A 13515-nucleotide genomic window follows, 5' to 3' on the forward strand; every position below is an offset into this window, starting at 1 on the left:
ACATTGTATGATTTTTAAGTAATTAAAAATCATACAACAAAGTACGATCTTTGTCCCCATGTGCAGTTGCAAACCGTAGTCTATGGCAGTTTTGGAGCAGTGGCTTCTTCCTTGCTGAGCGGCCTTTCAGGTCATGTCGATAAAGGACTCGTTTTACTGTGGATATAGATACTTTTGTACCGGTTTCCTCCAGCATCTTCACAAAGTCCTTTCCTGTTGTTCTGGTATTAATTCGCACTTTTCGCACCAAAGTACGTTCATCTCTAGGAGACAGAACGCGTCTACTACAAGTCTGGTTCATCCACCAGGAGGTCTACAATTTTGTTTCTGAGGTCTTGGCTGATTTCCCCAAGATGTCAAGCAAGGAGGCATGGAGTTTAAAGGTATGCCTTGAAATACATCCACAGGTACACCTCCAATTGACTCAAATTATGTCAATTAGTCTATTAGAAGCTTCTAAAGCCATAAGCCATACTTTTCTGGAATTTTCCAGGCTGTTTAAAGGCACAGTCAACTTAATGTATGTAAACTTCTTACCCACTTTAATTGTGATAAAGTGAATTATAAATTAAATAATCTGACTGTAAACAATCATTGGAAAAATTACTTTTGTCATGCACAAAGTAGATGTCCTAACCAACTTGCCAAAACTATAGTTTGTTAACAAGAAATTTGTGGAGTGTTTGAAAAACAAGTTTTAATGATTCCAACCTACGTGTATGTAAACTTCCGACCTCAACTGTAGATCAATTCTCTAGTAAGAGGTGCTGCCCAGCCTGTAGTTGTTTTCTGATAGTGGATATAACGTTGAAGATTTGACGTTGTTTCAAAAAGGTACAAATTCAACATATTTTATACAAGGTTTGTCTATGTTGAAAACTGGTTACAATGATGACATAATCCTGTGATTGAAAAAACAATTTACGTTGATAACTTTTTCCAATCCAATGTAGATTCCACATCACAATATGTTGACCAATTACGTTGATTCAACCAATTTGTGCCCAGTGGGAACCTGATACGAGGGAAGGATCAAAAGAAAAATCAAGAACACATCAAGTAACTGTTCCTGTTGACCTTCCATAGGAAGGATTACATAACCTTATTTGGAAAGGAATTATAATGTGGAACAAAACATTGCAAACACTTAGTTTCCATCAATTATACAGGTATTTTTTAATTACAGCTTTTACAATCATTATCATTGTTATATTACTTTCAATTATCATCACTACTCTTCATTAATTTAAATCATAAGTTGTTTTTAAAATGTACATACACAAGTATATCTTAAATGTCCATAATTTAAAATGCATTTACTTTTTAAACAAAAATTACAGTCAGTCTTAACTAAGTATGATATTAACATACAGTTCAGACACACACACCATAAAAAAATGATACAAATAAAACACACACAATTAACAAATTACCCGTACCCAAGGTTTCATGTCATTACATGATTGATATCATTAATCTCACTCTAAAATGGTTTTGTTTTGGCATGCATATTAACAAATTTGTTGTTAGAACAGGATTTTGTCATAATGCACTTCACTCATTGTCCTTCACTCATGCTCCTCATGGTGTATGTTATGGCTTAAGAACATGATTCCATTCCCTCACACACTCTCCCTTCATAACCCTTATAACTTATTTCGTAACCTCCCGCTCCCTCTGTCCTAACACAGTGTTCCTCAACCTCTGGTCCATGGACCGACCAGTTCCTTGGATGATGCTGACTGGTCCCTCAGATGGTTAGCTGTACCTGATTTAGTCAGTTCTCAAGTGCTCATTTTAACGTAAATGGTTCCCCAAGAGAGAAGGACCATAACTTGTGGGTCCTTAGTAAAGGAAAGACCTGCCTGTCCACATTACAAAAAGGTTGAGAAACACGATCTCAATACCCTGTTCTGAGATTTTAACAGATAGGGTATGCATGTTCTCTCGACAGTCCAAAACAATCTGGGTTATCATTCTGTTGATCAGAATGGGAATGCAGTTTTACGTCTCAAAGAAAAACAAGAAGAGTCATTATGTCGTCTTTTCACACTCACAACTGAAGATGAACTTAACAATGGGCGATGGAGTCACTTTCTACAGCATCAAACAACTTCATGCCACAACTGTGGACAGAGACAGAGAGACAAACAGAGAGACAGAGAGAGAGATGGACATTCACTCTATTTTAGCATCTTTTCATTCTCTCACATTGCCCTTGTTTCTTGAAGGATTCCAGTTGAATTCTTGTTGTTTGTGTTCTATTCTCCATTTTGTTGATGATCTTCATCTTATTGTTCTAAAAACTGGGTAGATTTTTTTTCGGACTCTAAAACAAACACAGGGTTGATATATAATGAAGCAACCAAAAAATAACTACAATTCAGTATGGGTCAGCTCTTTTCTGAAATGTGTTTGGATGACTGAGATGACTGAAATGACAAATGGGTTCTGATGACAGTACTGAATGTTTAGTGAGTCTGCCAGATCAGAGGCAGTAGGGATGACCGGGGATGTTCTCTTGATAAGTGTGTGAATTAGACAATTTTCCTGTCCTGCTAATAAGCATTCCAAATGTAGCGAGTACTTTCAGGTGTCAGGGAAAACGTACTGAGTAAAAAGTACATACTTTCGATAAGAATGTAGTGAAATGAAAGTTGTCAAAAATATAAATAGTAAAGTACAGATACCCCAAAAAACTACTTAAGTAGTACTTTCAAGTATTTTTACTTCAGTACTTTACACAACTATTTACAACTTTGTACACGTTTATGATAGTATTTGGCAATGAAGTATTTTTCTCACCTGGTGTGCTTATCTCTAGCAGGAATATGTTCTCACTGACCCTGACTCACCCCTGGGCCCGGAGTTCACTGAAACAGATAACATTACGATTTTAAAACACCAGTCAATGACACTAGATTTCCAGTCAATAATACTGAAATGATTGGTCAGCATGGAATCAATGACTCAAATAGCAGGTACCCAGGGGGAAGGAGATGAAAGAAACGACCACCTCACCTTCACTTTGGACTTTCCTCAGGGTGACGGAGGGCGTGGAGATGGCGGAGGCACGGAAGTTGGCGGGTAACGTTTCAGAGGAATCAGAGGTCACACCCCGGAGGTCCTTCTCTCTGAACATCTTTCTCCACGAGGGTGAGCGAGTGAACGTCTTAGTGCCATCCTTTCAAAGACAATATTGTATGATGATATTCATACAGTTTACCAAGTTTACCAAGTCAGAAGTTTACATACACTTTAGCCCCAAAAAATTTAACTCAGTTTTTCATAATTCCTGACATTTAATCCAAGTAAAAATTCCCTGTCTTGGGTCAGTTAGGATCAAAACTTTAGATGCTTGTGTAACCGAGTCAGGTTTGTAGGCCTCCTTGCTTGCATGCACTTTTTCAGTTCTGCCCACAAATGTTATATGGGAATTAGGTCAGGGCTTTGTGATGGTCACTCAAAGACGTTGTTGTCCTTAAGCATTTTGCAACAAATTTTGAAGTATGCTTGGGGTAATTGTCCATTTGGAAGACACATTTGCGACCAACCGATAACTTGACGATGTCTTGAGATGTTGCTTGAATATATCCTCATGATGCCATCTATTTTGTGAAGTGCACCAGGCCCTCCTGCAGCAAAGCACCCCAACATCATGATGCTGCCACCGCCGTGCTTCACGGTTGGGATGGTTTTCTTTGGCTTGCAAGGCTCCCCCTTTTTCGTCCAAACATAACAATGGTCATTATGGCCAAACTGTTCTATTTTTGTTTCATCAGACAAGAGGACATTTCTCCAAAAAGTATGATCTTTGTCCAATGTGCAGTTGCAAACCGTAGTCTGGCTTTTCATGGCAGTTTTGGAGCAGTGGTTTCTTCCTTGCTGATCGGCCTTTCAGGTTATGTCGATATAGGACTTGTATTACTGTGGATATAGATACTGTTGTACCAGTGTCCTCCAGCATCTTCACAAGGTCCTTTGCTGTTGTTCTGGGTACGTTCATCTCTAGGAGACAACGTTCAAAGTACGTTCATCTCTAGGAGACAGAACGCATCTCCTTCCTGAGCAGTATGATGGCTGCGTGGTCCCATGGTGTTTATACTTGCATACTATTGTTTGCACAGATGAACGTGGTACCTTCAGGTGTTTGGAAATTGCTCCCAAGGATGAACCAGACTTGTGGAGGTCTACAATTTTGTTTCTGAGGACTTGGCTGATTTCCTTTGATTTTCACCTGGTGTCAAGCAAAGGGGCACTGAGTTTGAAGGTAGGCCTTGAAATACATCCACAGGAACACCTCCAATTGACTTACATTATGTCAATTAGCCTATCAGAAACTTCTAAAGCCATGACAATTTTCTGGAATGTTCCATGCTTTTTAAAGGCACAGTCAACTTAGTGTATGTCAACTTCTGACCCACTGGAATTGTGATACAGGGAATTATAATTGAAATAATCTGTCTGTAAACAACTGTTGGAAAAATTCCTTGTGTCATGCACAAAGTAGATGTCCTAACCAACTTGCCAAAACTATAGATAGTTAACAAGAAATTTGTGGAGTGGTTGAATAATGAGTTTTAATGTCTCCAACCTAAGTGTATGTAAACTTCCGACTTCAACTGTAGAACAGCATGTGGGAAAAATACATGCACATGGTTCCCAGTTAATGTTCGTAGAAACAAACTGCCTTTCTTCATGATCAATAGCCTTCGGCAGGCAACTATCCACCTATCATAAAGATTGTAACGCTTGCTTGTACGAGTCATTAACATTGGGCATAACTTTATTGATGTTGTTTTCATTGGCATTCTTTTATTATTATTTTTACCTCATCTGGTCTTCTCTCAGTTCCCATGGTGATGAGAGCATTGTACTCCTTCTCCAGAATCTGCCTCGCCTGGGAAAGAAAGAGTGTAATAAGATTATCATTAAGATTTTCAAGGGTATTTATAGATTACATTGAATTACAAAACAGTTGTAAATTAAGTGGGTTGGTGATTGTGGTGAATGATGGTTGTTCTGATTAGACTATGATAGTAGAATGGGGAATGCCTGTCCTCTGATTGGATATTGGTCAGCCCGTCGGCATGGCTGGATTTTAGAGAACCTTTTAGAGGACCCCATCTTGGCGGTGTAGAGACTTTTTTTTGCATTTTTTTGCAATTCTACAAGTTTCTTAATGGAGTTGAAAGAAATTGTGTCAGTTTTAAAGGTGTGATATGCAGAAATCGCATCGCCATTTCCTGGTAATTTTTTTTTCAATTGCCTAATTTCAATTTTTGTGACAAAATAAGCAACAAAAACAAGTAGGGAATCATGGTACCATTTACTGTAAATCGTTGTGAAATATATTTTTATGAAAAATATAGTATTTTCAGCGTGTTTGAAGTTGGTGTACAAAAGTATCAAAGTACGAGAGTAAAAGATACGCGCACATCTACCGCTTCTTAGACTTGCTTTCAATGAGAATGACAGATCTATAACCCACATATGAATTTGGTCAGGTTTCCCATAAAGTTACATATTGCAGCTTTAAAGTAAATATCTTAGCTTTTATTTTTCAGACTGTTCAGATATTATTACAATATATAGGTCTGTTATTATCTTTATGTCTGGTTTTAGTAATTTAAGTTTACACCGAAAGCATTTTTCCATCATAAAATAAATATGAAAAAAAACTAGACGGCCCGTCCAAGGATTTCCATGGCAGAAAAATCCCTGGTGGTGAGCATGTTCTGATTGGACTACAGTACACACACAGAAATATGCTGGGTTGTTTGGATGATCCAACTGCTGGGTTGCAGGCATTGGGCCACTTAGTTGGGTTGTTAACTTTAAAAAGAGCAAGGTTGGGTTGTTGACGCTGATAGACCGTAGGCGTGGCTTAGTAGGGGCGTGGCTTTCAGGTAGTTTTTTTGGCCACCCATGAGTGCAAATGTCATTCCGATTAATCTGTTCTGTTGTTGTATTGTTATCACATGAAGGTTAAACGCTAATGATTTTATAGCTTTAATAAGGGTTACTCAAGTGTATGAGTCAAAAGCCACTTTGTTACAATATTAAAAAAAAATACTATTGTTACTCATTTCATATTAGAATATGGAAAGATTAAAAATATTAAAGGAAAATTTAAATTTGCAGTGTACAAACTTAACATGATGAACAGGAATGACATTTACTCTCACGGGTGGGCAAAAATAACTATCTGAAAGCCACGCCTGCAAATTACCTATGGATTAGAATAAAAAAGTGTTTGTGCTATCCTTGGGATGTCCCTACCCTAAACCCTACCCTAACCCCTACCTTAACTGTTTTAAATTTCAACTTCAACGGGGTGATGTCAGCGTTGGGACGTCCCAAGGATTCCTGATAACAAAGGTCAATAAAAATGTGAATAGCAGCAGTCTTAACCTGATCAATTCTGCCATTGTTTTTTTTTTACACTGTTCTTAACTTTTTTTGTACATAATGTCTCCACCATCATTTCCTATGACCAAAAACAGCTTAGTTAGTCACTGTGTATTTATTCCTCGAGTCTATTTTAAATTCTCTTTAACTCTGCATTGTAGGAAAATAACCGTAAGTAAGCATTTTATGGTTAGTCTACATCTGTTGTTTACAAAGCTTGTGACAAATACAATTTGATTTGAATGGATAAAGCCATCGATAACGTGACACCATTCATTCCTATGTGAAAACTCAATAGTGCATTGAAGCCAAATGAAGTCGGTTAAGATGGCGTCTCGGAGACATACCATGCACAGTTTGAGCTTCTCCAGGAAGTGATGTTGCAGACATACTGACAGGCCAGTTTATTAGGTACACCATCCACGGTCACGGAAATTATTATTTTTACAGACAGTGAGTGACGTGGCTGTGTCTGGCTATACAAAGCAGGCAGACAGGCATCGAGGCATTCAGTTACTTTTCAATTGAATGGGCAAAATGAGTGATCTAAGCGACTTTGAGCGTGGTATGATCGACGGTGCCAGGCGTGCCAGATCCAGTATCTCAGAAACAGCCACCCTCCTGGGCTTTTCAAGCACAACAGTGTCTAAGGTTTACAGAGAATGGTGTGACAAACAAATAAATAAACATCCAGTCAGCGGCAGTCCTGTGGGCGAAAACAGATCATTGATGAGTGAGGTCGAAAGAGAATGACAAGAATTGTGCAAGCTAACAGGTGGGCCACGAACAGGCAGGCAAATAAATGAGCAACACAACAGTGGTTGGCAGAACGACATGTCAGAACGCACAACTGGTCGATCCTTTCTATGGATCAGCTATTGCAGCAGACGACCACAACGGGTTTCACCACTACCAGCTAAAAACAAGAAGAAGTGGCTCCAGTGGCCACACCATCACCAACACTGGACAATTGGACGGTTTCTGTTGTGTCATGTTGATGACAGAGTCATGTCTTGGCGTAAGCAGCATGATTCCATTGTGTACCGGGGTGGGGAATGTTTTCCTGGAAGACATTAGGTCCCTTGATACCAATTGAGCAACGAATGTTTCCAACACATTGTAGAATCCATGCACCAAAGATTTCAGGCTATTCTGGGGGCAAAGGGTGATCTGACCCGGAAGCAGACGGGTGTACTTAATACACTGTCAGGTGACTGTACATCTGGTCTATTAGAAGCTGTTATTGGTATCATGATTGTGTTCACAAACATTTACCACGCAGATTGCAATTTTTCCATTCACTATAACGAGGGATCCTGTTTCCTGCTAACAATTCCTGCAGTACCGCGGTTGGCTTTCAACTTGCGTGGCTTCAATGCGAGGGGGCAGTCATTCACCCCTGGGTCAACGCAGCATGAAAGTGATGGTTAAATGATGGTTAAATTAGCCAATGTTTGTGTAAGCCAAACAACCAAACATATTGGGTTATTCACACAACACAACTGGCTGGGTCAAAATAACCCTGTGTGTGTTCTGTCCAATATTTACCCGAATATCCGAACAGACATTATTATTCGATTACCTGTGAGAGTATATCTTTTTTTTATTTAAAAAATGTATTATACTTTTTATTTTGTATTAAAAGGCTTTGACTAAAATTGTATTATCTATGTGCCATTGCTACATGCAAGGACCATGACATTAAAAATGTTTATAAAACAGTTGTATGACAGTTTTGATGACAGTTTTAATGAGAGTGCCTATAAAGAAAGACTTACCGGCAGCCTACACACTTTTCACGCGTGTAGCTTGTTTTCGTCAGTCAATCAACACAGCTTTATTGTCAGAGGCTCTATGTGTAGCAGTGACGTGGGAGAGTAGGCTACAATGATCATCCAATAGATAGGCTGTTGTTTAATATGAATGGAGTTGTTGGATGGGGAGCGCAGCAAAATAGCCTCGATTAGCCTTGCTAGCTAGTTAGCTGGCTAGTGTAGCTAGCTAGCTTCTTTACTTCAATTTGATGCAGTCAAGACAGACCAGATGAGATGATAAACTTGTTGCTGCAATAGGTTGTCTAACCGAGTTGGTCTGTCTACTTTCTCTCCCCCTCCATGTCAGACACTCCGTCCCTCCCACACCGTTCTGTGCTGAAACAGGCAGAATACACCTCTTGAGTCGCACGAGCAAGTCCCAATTGAAGTTTTAAATGTATTTAGACTATCCGGATACCATGATGTTATTCGAATAGTGAAATGATTTCAAAAGCCCATGCCTAGCGTTGGGTTAGCAAACTGGGTCGTTTTTAACCCAGCATTTTTTGGGAGTGTAGCAGGAAGGGAAGGTACCTGTGTGTTCTGATTGGGCATCTGGAGGAGCAGGGCTAGGTCGGTGTAATCAAACGTGTCGTCCAGGGCTAGGAGGGCCCCATGGACCCCACTCTCTGTGAGATTATCTGCAAACTCCTTTAGCCCAATGGCCTGGACCCAACACATCACTCGATCATTGGACCATACCATCACATCTAGGGAGCGGGCAGAAAGAGGCAGCTACTGTAGTACAATAACAATTGTGTGGGGTTACAAATACAGTGAATATTTGCATTTGAGAGACAAAGAATATGGCAACGTTATAGCTCAAGTTACCCGGTTTATTTGCAAGAGGAGCCCCCAAATACGTTATGGTTCAAGTTACCTGTGCGTATGCTCACCTTGGTTCTGATGTTGGTTCTCATCCCTCCTCCTTTCAAGCTCCTTCCTGTCATAGTTCAAACGCTTCAAGCACATGATGCCATAATGTAGACTGACCCTGAGAGAGAGAGAGAGAGAGAGAGAGAGAGAGAGAGAGAGAGAGAGAGAGAGAGAGAGAGAGAGACAGAGAGAGAGAGAGAGAGAGAGAGAGAGAGATACTGTTGATGTCCTCACAACCAAACACATTAAAAACCCTGACGCAGAGAAACTGGAGAAAAGAAAACTATTGAGTAGGGGAGACCAGGGTTGGTTGTCACAGTGCTAATTACTCCCAATCTAAATGGCACTCTGTAATATTTTTAAGGTTAAAATATGTGAATTCTTTGAAAGAACTCAGACACCTGGTCAACATGACATGCATCGGGGGGGGGGGGGGGGGGTGTAAACACTCACAAATGTCCTAAAAAGGTACTTTGTTATTGTCACGCCCTGACCATAGTTTACTTTGTATTTTCTATGTTTTGATTGGTCAGGGTGTGATCTGAGTGGGCATTCTATGTTACATGTCTAGTTTGTCTAGTTCTATGTTCGGCCTGATATGGTTCTCAATCAGAGGCAGGTGTTTGTCATTGTCTCTGATTGGGAACCATATTTAGGTAGCCTGGGTTTCACTGTGTGTTTGTGGGTGATTGTTCCTGTCTATGTGTTTTTCACCAGATAGGCTGTTTTAGGTTTTCGTTACGTTCATCACGTTCTTTATTTTGTAGTGTTTGCATTGATTCGTGTTTTACGTTTGTTCATTAAAACATGGATCGCAATCTACACGCTGCATTTTGGTCCGACTCTCCTTCACATACAGAAAACCGTCACAGAATCACCCAACACAAAAGGACCAAGCAGCGTGTCAACAGGCAGGAGCAGCGCGAGGAGAAGCGCAATAAGGATTTCTGGACATGGGAGGAAATCCTCGACGGGAGAGGACCCTGGGCTAAACCAGGGGAGTGTAGCCGCACTAAGGTGCAGCGGGAGAAGAAACAACAGGAACAGCCCAAGGAGGAGTACAGTATGGAGTATACTACTTGGGAGGAGATCGACAGGTGGGCGGCCGACCCAGGGAGAGTGCCGGAGCCCGCCTGGGATTCGCTGGAGCAGTGCGAGGAGGGTTACCGTAGAATGGAGGCGGTGAAAGCAGAGAGGCGCTGGTATGAGAAGGCAGCACGGCGACGCGGATGGAAGCCTGAGAGGCAACCCCAAAAATTTCTTGGGGGGGGGCTAACAGGGAGTATGGCTATGCCAGGTAGGAGACCTGGGCAGACTCCCTGTGCTTACCGGGGGGCTAGAGAGACCGGACAGGCACCGTGTTATGCAGTGGTGCGCACGGTGTCTCCAGTGCGGGTGCATGGCCCGGTGCGGTATATTCCAGCTCCGCGTGTCTGCCGGGCTAGATTGAGCGTCGAGCCTAATGCCATGAAGCCGGCTCTACGCAGCTGGTCCCCAGTGCGTCTCCTTGGGCCGGTTTACATGGCACCAGCCTTGCGCTCGGTGTCTCCGGTTCGCCTGCATAGTCCAGTGCGGGCTATTCCACCTCGCCGCACTGGCAGGGCGACCGTGAGCATTCAACCAGGTAAGGTTGGGCAGGCTCGGTGCTCAAGAGCTCCAGTGCGCCTGCACGGTCCGGTTTTTCCAGTACCACCTCCACACCCCAGCCCTCCGGTAGCAGCTCCCCGCACCAGGCTTCCTGTGCGTGTTCTCGGCCCAGTACCACCAGTGCCAGCACCACGCATCAGGCCTATAGTGCGCCTCGCCTGTCCAGCGCTGTCGGAGCCCTCCTCCTCTCCAGCGTCTCCCGCCTGTTTAGCGCTGTTAGAGCCTTCCTTCTCTACAGCGCTGCCGGAGTCTCCCGCCTGTTCAGAACTGCCAGTTAGCATAGAGCTGCCAGTTAGCATAGAGCTGCCAGTTAGCATAGAGCTGCCAGTTAGCATAGAGCTGCCAGTTAGCATAGAGCTGCCAGTTAGCATAGAGCTGCCAGTTAGCATAGAGCTGCCAGTCTGCAAGGAGCTGCCAGTCTGCAAGGAGCTGCCAGTCTGCAAGGAGCTGCCAGTCTGCAAGGAGCCGCCAGAGCTGCCTGTCTGCAGGATGCCGCCAAAGCTGCCAGTCTGCAAGGAGCCGCCAGAGCTGCCAGTCTGCAAGGAGCCGCCAGAGCTGCCAGTCTGCAAGGAGCCGCCAGAGCCGCCAGTCAGCATGGAGCAGCCAGGGCCGCCAGTCAGCATGGAGCAGCCAGGGCCGCCAGTCAGCATGGAGCAGCCAGGGCCGCCAGTCAGCATGGAGCAGCCAGGGCCGCCAGTCAGCATGGAGCAGCCAGGGCCGCCAGTCAGCATGGAGCAGCCAGTCAGCATGGAGCAGCCAGTCAGCATGGAGCAGCCAGTCAGCATGGAGCAGCCAGTCAGCATGGAGCAGCCAGAGCAGCCAGTCAGCATGGAGCAGCCAGAGCTGCCAGTCAGCATGGAGCAGCCAGTCAGCATGGAGCAGCCAGAGCTGCCAGTCAGCATGGAGCAGCCAGAGCTGCCAGTCAGCATGGAGCAGCCAGAGCAGCCAGTCTGTGTCGACCAGACTCTTCCAGATCTGCCAGTCGTCCAGACTCTCCCAGATCTGCCAGTCGTCCAGACTCTCCCAGATCTGCCAGTCGTCCAGATTCTCCCAGATCCGCCAGTCGTCCAGATTCTCCCAGATCCGCCAGTCGTCCAGATTCTCCCAGATCCGCCAGTCGTCCAGATTCTCCCAGATCCGCCAGTCGTCCAGATTCTCCCAGATCCGCCAGTCGTCCAGATTCTCCCAGATCCGCCAGTCGTCCAGATTCTCCCAGATCCGCCAGTCGTCCAGATTCTCCCAGATCCGCCAGTCGACCAGATTCTCCCAGATCCGCCAGTCGACCAGATTCTCCCAGATCCGCCAGTCGACCAGATTCTCCCAGATCCGCCAGTCGACCAGATTCTCCCAGATCCGCCAGTCGACCAGATTCTTCCAGATCTGCTAGTCGACCAGAATCTGCTGAAACCGCCAGCCAGCCAGGTTCTGGTAGTTTCTACTACCTGCCTGGGCTTCCTCTCAGTGCTGAGCTTCTTCTCAGTGCTGAGCTTCCTCTCAGTGCTGAGCTACCCATCTGTCCCGAGTTACCTCTGTCCCGAGCTGTCCCTCTGTCCCATGTTATCATTGTGGTGGGTAACCTATTTAGGGACGTTTAGGAGGGGGATTAAAACTGTCATGGAGTGGGGTCCACGTCCAGCGCCAGAGCCGCCACCGCGGACAGATGCCCACCCAGACCCTCCCCTATAGGTTCAGGTTTTGCGGCCGGAGTCCGCACCTTGGGGGGGGGGGGTACTGTCACGCCCTGACCATAGTTTACTTTGTATTTTCTATGTTTTGATTGGTCAGGGTGTGATCTGAGTGGGCATTCTATGTTACATGTCTAGTTTGTCTAGTTCTATGTTCGGCCTGATATGGTTCTCAATCAGAGGCAGGTGTTTGTCATTGTCTCTGATTGGGAACCATATTTAGGTAGCCTGGGTTTCACTGTGTGTTTGTGGGTGATTGTTCCTGTCTATGTGTTTTTCACCAGATAGGCTGTTTTAGGTTTTCGTTACGTTCATCACGTTCTTTATTTTGTAGTGTTTGCATTGATTCGTGTTTTACGTTTGTTCATTAAAACATGGATCGCAATCTACACGCTGCATTTTGGTCCGACTCTCCTTCACATACAGAAAACCGTCACAGTTATTCTCTAAAATGCTGTTAGGAATATCATTCAAACAAAGAAAGGCTATTTTTTTGTATGCTATATTGCTTTATTTCCTGTAGCAAAAGGTATACGCTTCTAGCAAAAACCAATCCCACAATGGGGCTGGTTGTCACAAGTGGACAGAGTGTTTGATGGCTTATGGAATAAGATATGAGGATAAAAATGGTCCCCATTTCATAACCAAAAGTATGTGGACATCTGCTTGCCGATAGATCTCATTCCAAAATATCATTCCACTAGATGTTGGAACATTGCTGCGGGGACTTGTTTCAATTCAGCCACAAGAGCATTAGTGAAGTCGGGCACTGATGTTGGGCAATTAGGACTGGCTCACAGTTGCCGTTCCAATTCGAACCTAAGGTGTTCGATGGGGTTGAGGGCAGGGCTCTGTGCAGGCCAGTCAAGTTCTTCTACACCGATCTCAACAAATAATTTCTGTATGGACCTCGCTTAGTGCACGGGGGCATTGTCATGCTGAAAGAGGACTGGGCCTTCCCCAAACTGTTGGCACAAAGATGGAAGCACAGAATCATCTAGAATGTCATTATATGCTGTAGCGTTAAGATTTCCCTTCACTGGAACTAAGGTGCCTTGCCCGAAACATGAAAAATAGCTGCT

At 43.8% G+C, this 13515-nt stretch overlaps 1 protein-coding gene across 4 annotated transcripts in view; it reads right to left on the reverse strand.

Annotated features, from left to right (window-relative positions):
• Window positions 1–1151: 1151 nt before the first annotated feature.
• LOC110498794 (liprin-alpha-3) overlaps window positions 1152–13515 on the reverse strand; it is a 63416-nt gene continuing 51052 nt past the window's right edge. For all 4 annotated transcript variants that reach the window (XM_036955583.1, XM_036955582.1, XM_036955581.1 and 1 more), the window contains 6 exons: window positions 9122–9219; window positions 8760–8935; window positions 4832–4900; window positions 3022–3184; window positions 2806–2873; window positions 1152–2329 (listed from right to left, as the gene is read on the reverse strand). In XM_036955583.1, coding sequence (XP_036811478.1) covers window positions 2821–2873; window positions 3022–3184; window positions 4832–4900; window positions 8760–8935; window positions 9122–9219 — 559 coding nt within the window. In that variant the 3' untranslated portion in view covers window positions 1152–2329; window positions 2806–2820. The remainder of the gene's footprint in view (window positions 2330–2805; window positions 2874–3021; window positions 3185–4831; window positions 4901–8759; window positions 8936–9121; window positions 9220–13515) is intronic.

This window comes from Oncorhynchus mykiss, chromosome 20 (genome assembly GCF_013265735.2).
Source record: "Oncorhynchus mykiss isolate Arlee chromosome 20, USDA_OmykA_1.1, whole genome shotgun sequence".
Classification (NCBI taxonomy): Eukaryota; Metazoa; Chordata; class Actinopteri; order Salmoniformes; family Salmonidae; genus Oncorhynchus; species Oncorhynchus mykiss.